The sequence below is a fragment of the Hyphopichia burtonii genome (assembly GCF_001661395.1).
Source record: "Hyphopichia burtonii NRRL Y-1933 unplaced genomic scaffold HYPBUscaffold_4, whole genome shotgun sequence".
NCBI classification, from domain to species: Eukaryota; Fungi; Ascomycota; class Pichiomycetes; order Serinales; family Debaryomycetaceae; genus Hyphopichia; species Hyphopichia burtonii.
This window is the reverse complement of record NW_017963731.1, coordinates 128088-141828: the sequence shown is the minus strand read 5'-3', so window position 1 is coordinate 141828 and position 13741 is coordinate 128088. Positions and strand designations below refer to the sequence as shown.

Here is a 13741-nt window from a genome sequence, read left to right as displayed (position 1 = left end):
CTAATCTCTGTGTATTATGTTTTAGTATTGGTTGATGAAATATTTATAAATCGTCTTTTTGAATTTGTTAAGTTTCTTGTTGCCTTGTTTATTTACAAGGGGTTCTTCATTCTCATCAGGCTGGGGTTCGTTTGAGGATGACAAACCATTTTCATCATGGATTTTCGTGCTTTCTTGACCCAAGGTGGTTTCTGATTGGTTGAGGTTGTCTTCTGGTTTATTGGATGGACTGTGGGCTGTACTTGGTTCTTGAGGATGAATAAGGGCAGCAGCTCCTTTGTGTTCTCCGGTCGATACATTCTGCTGTTCAGTGATAGAGCCGTTTGGCGAATCTTCCGCTGTCTTGGAAACTGTCTGGTTAGTTTCAGGTTCTAGTGATTCAATTACATTGGCTGCAGCTGGTTCGTTGATTTCAGGTTCTAATGGTTCAGTCACGTTGGCTGCAACTGCGTCTTGTTCTTTAGCAATGATGGTTTTCTCTTCATTAGGCTTCAATGGTTCAGTAACATTGGCTGAAATAGGTTCTGGCTCTTTAGTGGCCATGGTTTCGTCGTTTGTTGCGGGTTCTAATGGTGCAGTTACATTGGCTGATATTGGCTCTGGAGCTTCAGTGACCTCTTCTGGAGCTAAAGGCTCAGTGACATTGGCTGAAACAGGCTCGGGTTCCTTGGAATGAGCTATATTTTCAGGTTCTGCAACCTCAGGCACAGAAGCGCTCTGCTTTGGTTTCCCGTCGACAATCAAAGGTGCTCCGTTTTCACCAGCTACTATAGTAGGAAGGAAGCGTTCATCATCATTGTTATGTTCTGCACCATCTATTTTTGCTGGTTCTGCAGAGACTTGTGGGGTCATTGCCTCAGGGCTTGGTGATTTAGCGGCATTACTTCCTGAAAGGTCATGTTCGGTTATATCTTCATCGTTAGTACCCTCGGTGTCAATAAATTCATCGTCAGATAGTAAATCATTGTGCTTGGATAATGCACTTGGTCCTGAGGGAGTAACGTCATGTAAAACTGGAACTTTAATTGGAATAATAAAGTTTGAAGTTTGATCTTTGGACAAGGATTCTTGATTTGCGTCTGTACCTGGTACCATTTCATCGACTGTGTCTGTACCTACTTCTGGGGTTTCTGTCAAGTCTGAAACCTCTGGTTTAAGTTCAGCATTTTCAACACTAGCTTCGGGTTCTTGTACCTCTGGAACTTCTGGAACTGTTTCTGGGACTGTTTCTGGGACTTCTGTAGCTTCTGGAATTGTTTCTGAAACTTCTGATTCCATTTCTCTATTTTCAAGGTCTTCAGGTTTTGGAAGAGGACGCATGATAGAATCTGACTGAGCTCTAACTTCGTCCAGGGTCACAACTGGCTCAGAACCGATTGCAGAAGCAGCGGCCATTAAAGCAGCTGGTGAAGCTGGATTAGTAGGTGACGTTGGTGACACTTCATTTTCTTTAGTCTGCAGAGGGGTAATATCCTTATTGTTTTGCACACTGTCTTCAACAACAGCTTGATTATCATCGATTGTAGTTTCAGGTTTTGCATCATTTTCATGTTTCTTCTTTCTTGAAAATAAGTTGAGACCGGAGGAAATCCTTTTACCGCTTTTATTTTTCTTAGATTCTTTTTCAGTCTTTTTTGAATCATCTTGACGTTGTTTTTCCATTTGTTTCAGTAATTTTTTCTCTTCTTTAGCACGTTCTTTGCGGCTTGTTTGTTTCTGCTTTGGATTATCACGTAAAGAATGAACTACAAAATCCTTATGATGATTTTGATAGTGATAGTTACTATCAATTTTTGGAGATGAAGGTTCATCAACTTTTTTATCCTTCTTTGACTTATTTTCGAGAAGAGATGATAAGTTGGATGTAATTGAAGATGTACGTTTTGAAGACTGAGGGGAACCCAAGTAATTAATTTGAGGAGGTTGAATAAAAGTTTCATTATTATTTTGTTTTGGTGATGAAGGAATCTCTGATTTACCGTATACTCTTTCCATTGCTACTTTCATTGCTTGATCGTATAATTCCGAATTATCGGTTGACTTAGTGGTTGAATGATTACTTGAAGATGGAATTTTTGGTTTTTTATAAGTAGTTTGATAAATTGGTATTGTTTCAACTTCATTTGAGAATTTGATTGAGCCAGAATGGGTTGAATTATTACTTGATATTATATCATCATTACGATTAGCTGGGAATGAATTAGGTGAAGTTAATATTGGAGAATTTTTGGGACTTAGTTGTTTCCGAAGGGTCTTTTTAACTGGGGTAGATTTTTCAACTTCTGCATTAGACAGGGTTGGCGGCTCCGTCAAGTTTTTATAAGGATGTTTAATATTTGAGTCCTGGAGATCGTCCAAAGAGTCAGCGGCATCTTTAAATTCTGAATCTTCTAAATTATCATTTAAAGGTTGAATTGAGGAAGGAGGCAGTTTATTTTTCAAAATTGATTTGAGGGGCTGTTTTGATGGAGAAGCTTCAAGACCTGTAGGTTTATTTGAAGATGAATTTAATGAATTAATTCTTTCTTGGTGGAAAGACTCTTTGAGAGGAGACCCCAAACCCTTCAGTTCCTGGGTATTTAGTTTCAAATCGTTAGAATTTGGATTATCTAATTGGTAATGATAATCGAAATCTTGTAAATCTTCATCAATTTTAGATAAGTTATAACCATTCAAGTTATTGTGATTTGAAAACGATAGTAAAGAGTTATTTCGAAGAGAATTAGAACGAGAATTATTTCTGGAGATGTTTTTAGTAGTGGTTTCAATAATATTCGAACCATCGGGTAAAGTTTTTATGGTTTCGGTGGTTATTGACAGAACTCTTCCCTGAGAATCCACCACTTTAGTAGTTTTAGTAGTGATAATCATATCTTCTTCTTCATTATATTCGTTATCTTCACTAATCAAGTTCTGGAGAGGTTTCAAATGACCAGAGTTATTAGAATTGAGCGAGTTCAACCGTTGGTCGCGATTAGGAGGTTTTAGTGATCGACTATTGACAGAATTACTTCTTTTTGGAGAAGAGTTGATTGAAGGCTGACCCACAACATAAGAAGGTTTGGGGTTGTATGTGTAACTGCGTAATGAGTTTGAGCGTTGGCCATAAGCAGACGAATTTAGCGAATTAGCTCTTCTGACATTGTTCAGACGAACGTTTGAGGGAGATCTGGGATTGGTATAGTTATTTGATGGAGGCTGAGGCAGAGAATGGAGTCTTAAAGCAGCCAAAGCAGCTTCGCCTGCGCCGTTGGTCAATGATTGCGTTCTAGCTGGATTCGACCTCGAAGTATCCGGCTGGCCAGCTTGATACCTATTGATTTCATCAGTATATTTACTAAAACCCTGACTGATCTCAGTTCTCTTCTAGATAATTTGTTAGTAAAACAGCGAAAAATAAGTAAGAAAAACAGCAAACCTATCAACATACCCTACGGGGAGTGAAAAGACCCATTGTGAAGTAATTCGCTTTATAAAAAAGTTGAAGAACAAGTAACTCCTTTTCAACAAATGCTAAAGTTAGCTTCGGTAAATAAGGATCAAAACAGCTTGATATGGGACAAAATCAAGCCTTCACCAGAATAAAAGTCTAGCACACAACAATACTCTCGGGATACCACGGTATATATAACCAATTGATACCAGCAAAGACGGTTACTCAATCGTACAAGAAGTAATATCAGTGTTTATCCTTTTATTTATATTCTTTTAAGCAGACAAATTTCAAGTTGTGTCACAGTTTTTTCTATTTTGGTTGTGGTGCACGGGTGCATTGTTTTGCCGGGGGGGGGACTAAATGGACCCTGAAATTTGGGAATATCAACACCAATAGCACCAGCCAGGCACCTTGGGGCTGCTCGAAAGGGCTTAGAGTAAGGGATGAAACGAGGACTTTCCGGTGGAGCACCGAAAGTTGAGAAAATTGCAGGGGATGTCTTGATCCAAGCATTGATGTTCAAGCACTTATCAAAATTACCAAAAGTACTAAAATCACCAAAACTACACACTTAGTGGCTTTTACAATCCTCCAACATGTAGGTTACGGTCTGAGTTCAGTGTCTGAGTAACCAGGCTATCAACTTTAGTGTGGAACGGCTGAAACTTCTTGAGAAACGTTCGATGGCCATTGACATTTATTGTTCACGCAAGAGCTCCGGCAGTGGCATGCCTTGGGACCTTTTTACGGTGAATTTAGTTCCTGGCTGCTGGGAACTGTTGCTCTTGACCAGCGATCTGAAATCCCGTCTGTAGTTAAGGCTAAAGGGGTATTTAATCGATTGTATATAAAAAAACCGGGATGTACTGGTGTTTGTTTTTGTATTTCTGAGAGAATCAAAAGCTTCACCGACAACTCCACCAACTTGTCTTTATTAGACGGGAAAAGATGGATCAGACAACGTTCAATAGCCTTCAGTCACGGATCCTTGGTCTTGAGGTCCAGCTCAATGCTAACCAGGGCTTGGAAAATGGTGGCAGCACATCTACATCCAAGGATCATTCGATAATGGACCAAATAGCTAGTATTCAATCTCGTTTGGATAAATTTTATAAAGAAAACACCGAGATGAACACTCTTAATAACATATTGACCGACTTGAAGCTATGGGGGAAACTAGACGACCTGCCTGCGTCTGTTGGGTCTGAGGAGGTGGCCTCGGAGCCGTTACTGGTGGAGACAAAGGAACAGATTATCTTGTTAAAGTATCCCCAGATTAAACAAGCTTATAATAATTTGATTGAAATGGCCAATATGGACATCGATAAGATTGTCAATTATATCGATAGTACCCAATTCAAAAATCATGATTTCAAAAGGGATCATGCTAAGATACTAGAAAGAAAGAAAACCATTGATGAGATAACAAAGAACTTCCACTTGTTGGTGGTTAAGAATATGATTGTTTATGAAAAGTATCTCAACATGGTCATTGAAGAGAATCAGTTTTGGATCAGCACTGATGAAAAAACGATCCAATTAGAAAAATCGGTTAAAAATCATGAATCAACTGATCATTATTATAATAAGTATTAATCAATGTGTTATGCCTGATCCAGTGTAGTAAGTTCAGCGCTTGGGCTCATGGGGTCCTCCTGGAGGGAATATTCTATTCTTTAAATCTACAGAAACTATATAAAAAAACTGTTCCCCCGTTAGTATGATGAATAACTGAAGTGGATTTCAATAGAAAACCGTTAAGCAATTGGAGAGTTACCTGATGTCTGAATCTATTCAAAGTTAAAATTAGCTCATCTTTGGGCAGGGTATTAATCGAACAAACTCAACAACTGATTCGGACTCAACAGAATGCAGCAAAACTCAAGGTAACCACTAAGAAAGATAAATGATAATTAAATGAAAATAATTAGTATGAATAAACAAGAGTTGATTAAATAAAGTTATTAACATACCCACTCAGCCTGATCTTTTAATTTAATAGAAAGAAAAAGGTAATCAGAAATGAACAAGCTAGTATCTTTAGAAAAACCACCTGGGCTCTGGTTCTTGCAGCAAATCTTGATTCAAACTTGCTCCCTATATCACGAACCGATGCAACTCAATTGAATAAACGAGGATAATACTCCGAAATCAACAGATCTCATTGATATGAATGGTTAGTATGGTGAATAAATAAGATAAACTAAAGTTATTAACATACCCATTCAACTTAAAAAGACAAGTTGAATAGAAAGAAGAGTCAAGTGATCTAATAAACAAGTTAGTATCTCTTCAGAGAAAAAATAAAAATATAATAACTCACCAGGGCTTGAAGTGGAATTTTTGCAGCATAAATCTCGATTCAAAATAATACCCAATTTCACGAATTGATTCAGAATTTAATTTCATAAAAAGGGAGGGAATACTCCAGCACAAGCGTAGATAGATGATATGAAAAGGGTCAAGGCTCAATATATGAATAGACAAGAAGATAAAAGAATAAAGTTATCAACATACCCATTCAACTTCTAAAAGTTGAATAGAAAAAAAAAATAGAAAAAAAAAAAGAAGGGATCAATATCATGTCTTATAAAGAAAGAAGATGAATAAGTCTTTTCCTTGGTTAATTAGTGAAATAGAAAAACTTTTTTGCAACCTCAAGTCTTGATCATTTCTCCCACAACCTCAAATAAATGTCTAAATACTAAAAAGTTCAATTGTTAATAAATAGGTAATCACGTACCAAAAGGAAATTTTCAAAAGCCTAAATCATTGAGTTTTGTAAAACCATTTATTGGTCTGTATTCAGTTACATAAATCCTTTTAATAGGACCACCAAATTATAATCCTTTTCAACTTGGCCCCATACTTCTGCCTTTCCTTTGGACAACTCCTTCAGATTTTTCCACATCAATATCCCGCAGCCTCTGAACCCCGTTGATCACGAAGACCACACCTCACTATCTAATCCCACCCAAGTCTCTATCATCACAAACCAACTAGCTGAATAAGTATTTTCAAGCAAAAGCTGACACACTAGCAGGTATGGGTAACCCAAATCAAACAATTTTTCAAAGTATTAATGAAAGTCAATTCTAAGAAATATATTCACCGTATTGAGTAAATTTTTCAGCAATGCTTTCAATTGCCTCTTTCTATCAAGAAATTTTATTGTTTTTTTAGTATAATATCAAATTAAGTCATAGCACCAGAACATAAGCCTCTAAAATTTAAGGAAAGGACAATAGGACAGGACAACGGGACAGGACTATAAGAAGCGTATGTTCAATATTATTTCTTTTATAGCTTAATGACTTAATTCGATAGCATACTTCGGAGAGAGAAATCTTGAAAACCCCCTTTCAAGCATAAATGTCTTGATACAAAATTAAAAACAACCAGTCAGACTCATATTCTTAATGTTTTACCAAGAGTAAGTCAATATTAATGGAAAACTCTGGACATATAGGAAGGGACAGGACAGGACAGGAAGGGACAGGACAGGACAGGACAGGACAGGACAATACTTACTCAAGATAAAACACCAAGGCAAATCATCTAACTAGAAGTTATCAAAGTATAATAGAGGCAATTGAAAGCATTGGATTTTTGGTGAATGGTGTCTAGAATTTTCACTTCATTAATAAATCTCAAGATTATTGATTTGATAATACCCAAATAATTGGACTTAAAGTAGCACAAACTGCTAGTCACCATTAAAAGATGTAAGGAATAGGACCTTTCATCTTTTCGAAGACTTCTGCTGAAAATAGATATTCAACCAGTCAGAATGGACGAAGAGACTTCACGGGAGGGATTAGATACCCAGCATTTGATCAACTATTATTTTTTCAACAATTATGAGATGTGGTAATGATCAAGGTGAACAGATCACTGCTGCTAAGATATTGAGAGGGAGAAAAATCCCGGTAGTTATTCTTCAGGGAGACTTTGAGTATTGGGATCACCAAAAATCGAAATGAATTCAATTCATGGACTTATTAACCCTCATTATATAAATGAAACGTACCTTCAACAGTTTTAAAAAGCTGATTGGATTGATTAGATAGCTATATTGAATAACATGGATTATTATTCTTTTCTGACAATGGGTTTGAGTTTTAAGACACAGACAATTTTTTTTCTTTTTGTTTGGAAATTTTTTGCAGCCACAATTACCATACTAATTGAATGTGACACATACTCAACACGAGGTCTGGGTGGAAAGCTTTTTTACGATGCTGAATATCAGCTCAAACTCGATACCTTTCTTATATTACTGTTGATAGTTAGCACAAGCCGTAACTTGAACTTTAACTATTGTTGCTTCAGCTTACAGTATTCCGCAACTATAGACTCGAGGGCTTAAGCTAACCACTTCACTCTTGTTGAATATATTGTTTTGTAGTGTTTTATTCTATAGTTGTTTTTTTTTTGCAACCTAAAAACTGTTTTTTGCAACTTTCTCATACTTAAGGAAAAATTGAAGAAACGAAGTAGCAATTGCTGCAACTTCCCATTCATTTATATGTAGTACAAGAGCTATGAGCTTATCGTATAAGTAGAATATACCTTGTTGGAGGGATAATGTTACTTTAAATCTAAACAGAAGTCTTAGAGTCTTCAAATCTGGCTTTGATAATATATATCTTTATTGTATCATTGAAAATCATAAGGCATTTTTCTTACTGCTTTGGCTTACAAGATCAAGTGCCAGTCTGGAAAACACAAAATGGTGAAAAAATTAAAAATACTTCTCGTTACCATAGTAAAACACGAAGAGTCCCAATTCGAGTAGTTTTATGACAAAACACATCTCTTCATCGATTGGGCGTGTGGTCTAGTGGTATGATTCTCGCTTTGGGTTATAGCTGTTTAAAGAGCTGAATGGATGCAACTCTATTCCGTGAAGTTTACCAAGCATGCGAGAGGCCCTGGGTTCAATTCCCAGCTCGCCCCTTTCTTTTTGCTTTCAGTACCTCTTCGAGAGTTATTTTGAAATATCTGGGATTGACCTTGACCAGTAGTATTGCAAATGCTCAAGAAGTAGCTCATTGGAGATTGATTTTTTTGCACTGCAAACAAAACGTGATACACAATAATTGGTACTATACCTATTTAGGAAACTCAAGCTGACTCTTTTTCCGTTCAATAAGCTTTTTCAAGTTTGAAAAACATGAGCCATAGCGATTTATCACTGGGTTGCAATTTTGCATTGTGAAGGATTAAATATGACTGTGGCAATGGTGGAACGACAATTCAGCAAATCTACCTTGATTGGGGCCACCGCAAACTTAATTGTAATCAGATATATTAGAGTCAGCTTCTTAAATTTATGGTTTGAATAATAATGAAAGAATGCAAACTCAAATTAGGAAATCTGAAGCCAAGTTGAAGCTGCGAAACTGATATTTCCAGTTAAAAGTGAATAGACTTGCAAATGTAGGTAGTTAATCAAGGGAATCTTGTTAGTGTAGCTTCAATTTGTTTTCGATCCCATCTGAAGATTTATTTTTAAATTCTTCAAATTTTTAAAAAACTAGAGACTTGGTTTGAGTTATGAATTCCTATGTTAAATATCTAGACCAGTTTTTCTTGATATTTTTCAAAAATGAACAAAACTTTAAAAAAGACAATACTTACGTAGAGTCGCTCCACGGCATCAACAGGTGAGCAGCATAAAAAGGCAAGAGCAACCAAGGAAGGCTTATTTATCCGTTCAAGAATGATGTTCAATGTATCAGTAATTGTTCAGTGATTTTTTTTTGCAACAATTTTTTTCTTGAGTTTGTCTTTGATAGAGACCAGGAGTTGGACCAGCTACAAGCACGAAGAGAAAACTATAGTATATAATACGTCTTAAATGTAGATTAAAATTAATAAAATAAAATAAATAAAATAAATAAAGTAAAATAAAGTAAACTAAAGTAAAATAAAGTAATATGAGTAAAATAAATAAAGTAAAATAAAGTAAAATAAAGTAAAATAAAGTAAAATAAAGTAAAATAAAGTAAAATAAAGTAAAATAAAAAGTAAAGTAAAATGAAATCAGAAAATGTGATAACTTCTAACAGTTATCAAAAGTTAGTAAGAAGAAATCTAACGAACTGAAAGTATTTGTTTTGTTTTTATAAGGTGTTTTTTTTTTTTTTTTTGTTTTTTTATGTATTTTTAATTTTTTTTAATTTTTTTTTTGAATATATAAAAAGTTATGCTATTCAAGTTAAACTAAAAATCATGCTAGTATTGAAATTGAGTTTGTATTTCTAGAGCTAAGCCAATTGCTTTCCTTTGTCCTTTGTCCTTTGTCCTTATTGTCCTGTCCCTTAGCCACCTTAGTCACTAGAAACACTCTCAATTCAATATTTTGCAGTCATTTCAGTTTCTATTAAACTTTATCAGCAGAATAGCGTAACTCATACCAGTCATTGAAATTTTTATAGAAAACGGCTTCGCTTTCCTTGAGCTGTCTGATGTCCGACATACTTGTTTTGACGTATGCCCACATATTGGCAGTATATGCATCAAAATTAAAAGGGAACCTGCGATCTGATTTATATTTAGTATATAAATCAACAAATTCTCTTTCCTGAGTTAGCTCTGAGCATATTTTGAAAACAGGCTCGTGAACGTCAACATATTCATTACCAGTACACCTAAGCAACTCTTCATGTTCCTTACCTTCTGCAAGACTTAGAAAGAAATTTTTTAGAGAAAATAACCGTTCTAAGATATCAAAGATGTAGAAGTCAAATTTTGATTCATATTCAGCTAATGCATAAATTTCAGTATGTCTTATGTCTGATTTTTTAATTTCTGCATCAATTTCAACTACCCTTTCTGGAAAGCTGTCAATAAAGTCATATAAGACATTGGTTTTATGGTGAACTACTTCAACACAGTATTTAATCCAATGGTGTTTTGCTTCAGCCGTAACAGTACAGTTTCCGTATTTATCTGGCCAAGTTGGTTGGTCATCCGGAGGTACAATCACATCTTTTGTTGCTTCTTTTCTAAATTGTGCCCTTTTCTTTTGCAAACGGTTGAGAATCTTATGACGATGGACTGCTGGTATATATGAATCATCTGAGTCCGTAGACCATCCTGAGTCTGGACGGTCTTCGAATTTATTAACAGTTCTAGCGTACACAAGAACATTATCAATGTTAATAATATTATCAGGTTCAGCAGCTTCAGATTTAGCAAGCTCAGGTTCAGCAAAAGATTCAGCATTAAAGTCAGCAGCATTATCAGGTTCAACAGCTTCATATTCAGCAACGCTAGGTACAGCAAAAGATTCAGCATTAAAGTCAGCAGCATTATCAGGTTCAACAGCTTCATATTCAGCAACGCTAGGTACAGCAGCATCAGCCTCGGAAGCACTTCCAACTAATGTCGATTTTGAAGAATCCAATGAACCTCGAGAACTGTTTGTCTTTATCCAATGAGAAAAACGTTTCAACCTTTTCAAAGTCTTGTGCTCTCTAACCGTTTCTGAATTATCTTTCTTTATCAATCTTTTCCATTTTTTGGAAAAAGATTGCTTGAATCTCTTTGATAAATGTTTCTTCAGTTTAGGTTCAACTTCAGGAACTAATTCTTCACTCTCAAGTAATACAGTTTGATTTGGGGTACTGGCATCTCCGAGAGGTATGTTTATCGAACTTAATGAAGAAAGAGAAGTAAGGGTGACCTGCTCATCAGAAAGATTAGGATTCTGTTGAGAATCACATTCTTCATCAAAAGATTCATAGATTGCCCTTTTCTTAGAAGCAGGAGCAGTATAAGCATGTCCCTCACTATTGGATCCATATTCTGTTGGTGGTTGAAAAGCAAGAGATGGATCATGTTCAGGAGCAAATGGATCAAAATCATATTCACATTGAAGAGCAGCAGTTGGATCATAATTGCCAAATTGATCATAATAAGCAGCATATGGGTCAGAATCATCATCAAGTAATGGTTTAGATGGATCATAATCAGGATGTGGTTGAAGTGGCACGTAGTCAGGATCTCTGTTAGTAGTAGCTGGACCGGAATAGCCAGGTTCATCACTGTAAATGCTTGACGAATCACAATCAATAGGTGGTTGAAAAGCAGCAGATGGATCATAATATGGGGGCACATAATCAGAACCTCTGTCAGTAGTAGCTGGACCGGTATAACCAGGTTCATCACTGTAAATACTTGATGAATCATAAGCGATAGGTTGTTGAAAAGCAGCATTATCGGAAGAAGAAACAGCTGATTGAAAATCTTGAATTTTGTTTTCATCATCGTAGATATTGGATGAAGTAACTAAGTCAGCAGAGGTAGCTTCTTGATTAGAGGCTTGGTACTTTTTATTGTCATTATATATTAAATCTTGATTATCAAATTTCCGTAAGTTGTAATTTGATTTAGATTTAGAAATAGAAACCGGTCTATTGAATTGAGTAATGAATTCTTTAACCTCAGTGGGACTAGCACCTTGTTTCAAGACCATACGTTCTTCCGGTAATTCAAAATTATAGTTATCAGTATAGTTACTTGACTTGGCAGACTCATCAGAACTAACACTAAATAAAACTTTTTTAGTTTTTTGGGAACCCATAACCTTTGATCTTAATTTTGGAGAAAAGATAACTGAATCATCTTTCCCAATGGTTGTCTCATTTTTAATTATTGGCTTGATAGAATTATTTGAGATTGGTTCTTGAATTTGTTGTAAAGGTTTGTTACCAAAGCTTTCTCCTTTAGAAGAGATGGTTGAATCAAATTCAGTAGTGGAAACACTTCTAATTCTAACTTTTTTAACAGAATTAGCATAAATTTCATCGTCAACAGAGTTATTTTCAAAATCTTTGAAAGAAATTTGGTTTTGATTTTGACATTCCAAAGTTGGAAAAGGCTCTAAAGATTTAGAATCACATTCATCATTTTTAAGTTCAATTTGAGTTGGAGCAGAGAAATTTTTACCAGACTTCGAAGGAGGTTTCAACTCCGGGATGTTTTCCCAATCAATTTGACAATTAGATACTGATGAGAAATTATTAGAAACATTTTCAGAATTAAATTTCTCAGGATGAGCATTAGAAGAAGATTGACCTTGTGATTCCGGTAACATTTGATCATAGAGTGGTTTCAATTCCTCGAAGTTATCCCAATCAATTAAATTTTTTGCAACTGGTGATGAGTTATTATCAGCAATAGTGTCTAAAGTATATTCTTCAGGTTGTTCAATAGAAGAAAATTCACTAATTGAATCAGGCAACATTTGTTGAAAGACTCGTTTCAAATCACCATATCCAGTTTCAGAAAATGGAAGGAAATTTTCTGACTTGGTTGAAGAAGATCTTAAAGTAACCGGTGGAGAAGGTTTCATGGGCATAAAAAGATTATACTCCTCATCCTCCAAAGAAGTAGGAGTATAAGGTTGATAGGAGTCTCTTTCAATAGAGGCATCTTGTTGAGCTTGCATAACCACAGAAGCGTTAACCAAATCCGCGACACGAATAGGTGTTGGCAAAGGTTTTGAACTTAATGAAGATGGTAATAAAACTTTAGCAGATTCAACAACATTAGACAACAATTCCTCGGCATTCAATTTAAAAGTTTCAGCATGTTCTTTTAATCCTTGACCACAATAGTTGTCAGAAGGTTTCATGAAAGACTCTTTGAATTTAGTCTTCACTAATGAACCAAATTGGCCAAAACTTCCACGAGAATAGTTAGGATTTGGAATGTTGAATTCCTTGATGAAGCTAGAGTCCTTTTTCTTGAGAGATTTGAGAATAGCCATATCCTGGTAAGAGATAGTTTTTAAGGAAGTTAAGGGGTATTAAGAAAGTTTGAAAGTTTTTAAAAAATTTGAAAGTTTTTAGTTGATTCGTAGAATCAGATGAAGCTCGTTTAATTGATGGTTTTCAAATCGGAACTTCGATTTAGTAATTCAGTGATTATATAGAATAATTTGATACTAATGGTGGGGTTTGGTGAAGAATAAGATTGATAATAGTGGTTCATTTTGTTTGTAAAATTTAATCTGTGGAAGTTTGGTTGCAAAAAAGAAAAAAATCTTTTTGCGGCAATCAGTTTATGGAACCTCTATTTTACAAAAACAAATATAGCTGACTTGCGAAGTTTGGTTTCTGCTTTTGATTAACTAGAATGTCATTTTTCATTTGTAAGGTTAACAAGAGAATGTTAAATATCATTGTCGTAAAAAAAATAATTAAAAAATAAATGGTCCCTAGCAGGATCGAACTGCTGATCTTGGCGTTATTAGCACCACGCCTTAACCAACTGGGCCAAGGGACCTTTCAA

The 13741-nt window shown here is 35.4% G+C and overlaps 4 protein-coding genes and 2 non-coding genes across 6 annotated transcripts; 3 read left to right on the top strand and 3 right to left on the bottom strand.

Annotated features, from left to right (window-relative positions):
- Positions 1-21: 21 nt before the first annotated feature.
- HYPBUDRAFT_166769 (uncharacterized protein) lies at positions 22-3604 on the bottom strand (the record flags this gene model as incomplete). The annotated part of the gene is made up of 2 exons (XM_020222746.1): positions 3431-3604; positions 22-3366 (listed from the first exon to the last, which is right to left on the bottom strand). Exons 1-2 carry the CDS (start codon positions 3452-3454, stop codon positions 22-24), a joined length of 3369 nt encoding a protein of 1122 aa, XP_020075910.1. The 5' UTR covers positions 3455-3604.
- Positions 3605-4384: 780 nt separating this feature from the next.
- HYPBUDRAFT_6157 (uncharacterized protein) lies at positions 4385-5032 on the top strand (the record flags this gene model as incomplete). Its single annotated transcript, XM_020223553.1, has 1 exon — positions 4385-5032. One exon carries the CDS (start codon positions 4385-4387, stop codon positions 5030-5032), a length of 648 nt encoding a protein of 215 aa, XP_020075909.1.
- Positions 5033-8260: 3228 nt separating this feature from the next.
- Positions 8261-8435, top strand: HYPBUDRAFT_109150 (uncharacterized protein; the record flags this gene model as incomplete). The annotated part of the gene is given in 2 exon segments (XM_020218681.1): positions 8261-8300; positions 8320-8435. Coding segments are annotated over 2 exon segments (156 nt in total), but the record flags the coding sequence as incomplete, so codon positions are not given.
- Positions 8266-8395, top strand: HYPBUDRAFT_t119. The gene has a single exon. It is a non-coding gene; the product is annotated as a tRNA-Pro (tRNA).
- Positions 8436-9664: 1229 nt separating the features above from the next.
- HYPBUDRAFT_240650 (uncharacterized protein) lies at positions 9665-13226 on the bottom strand. Its single transcript, XM_020223264.1, has one exon. It carries the CDS (start codon positions 13215-13217, stop codon positions 9825-9827), a length of 3393 nt encoding a protein of 1130 aa, XP_020075907.1. The 5' UTR covers positions 13218-13226; the 3' UTR covers positions 9665-9824.
- Positions 13227-13661: 435 nt separating this feature from the next.
- On the bottom strand, positions 13662-13735 carry HYPBUDRAFT_t98. Its single transcript has one exon. It is a non-coding gene; the product is annotated as a tRNA-Ile (tRNA).
- Between the last annotated feature and the right edge of the window lie 6 nt (positions 13736-13741).

What these genes read in the sequence shown, in the direction of transcription:
- HYPBUDRAFT_240650 (XM_020223264.1), bottom strand. Translation starts at nt 13,217, where the DNA reads ATGGCTATTCTCAAATCTCTCAAGAAAAAGGACTCTAGCTTCATCAAG.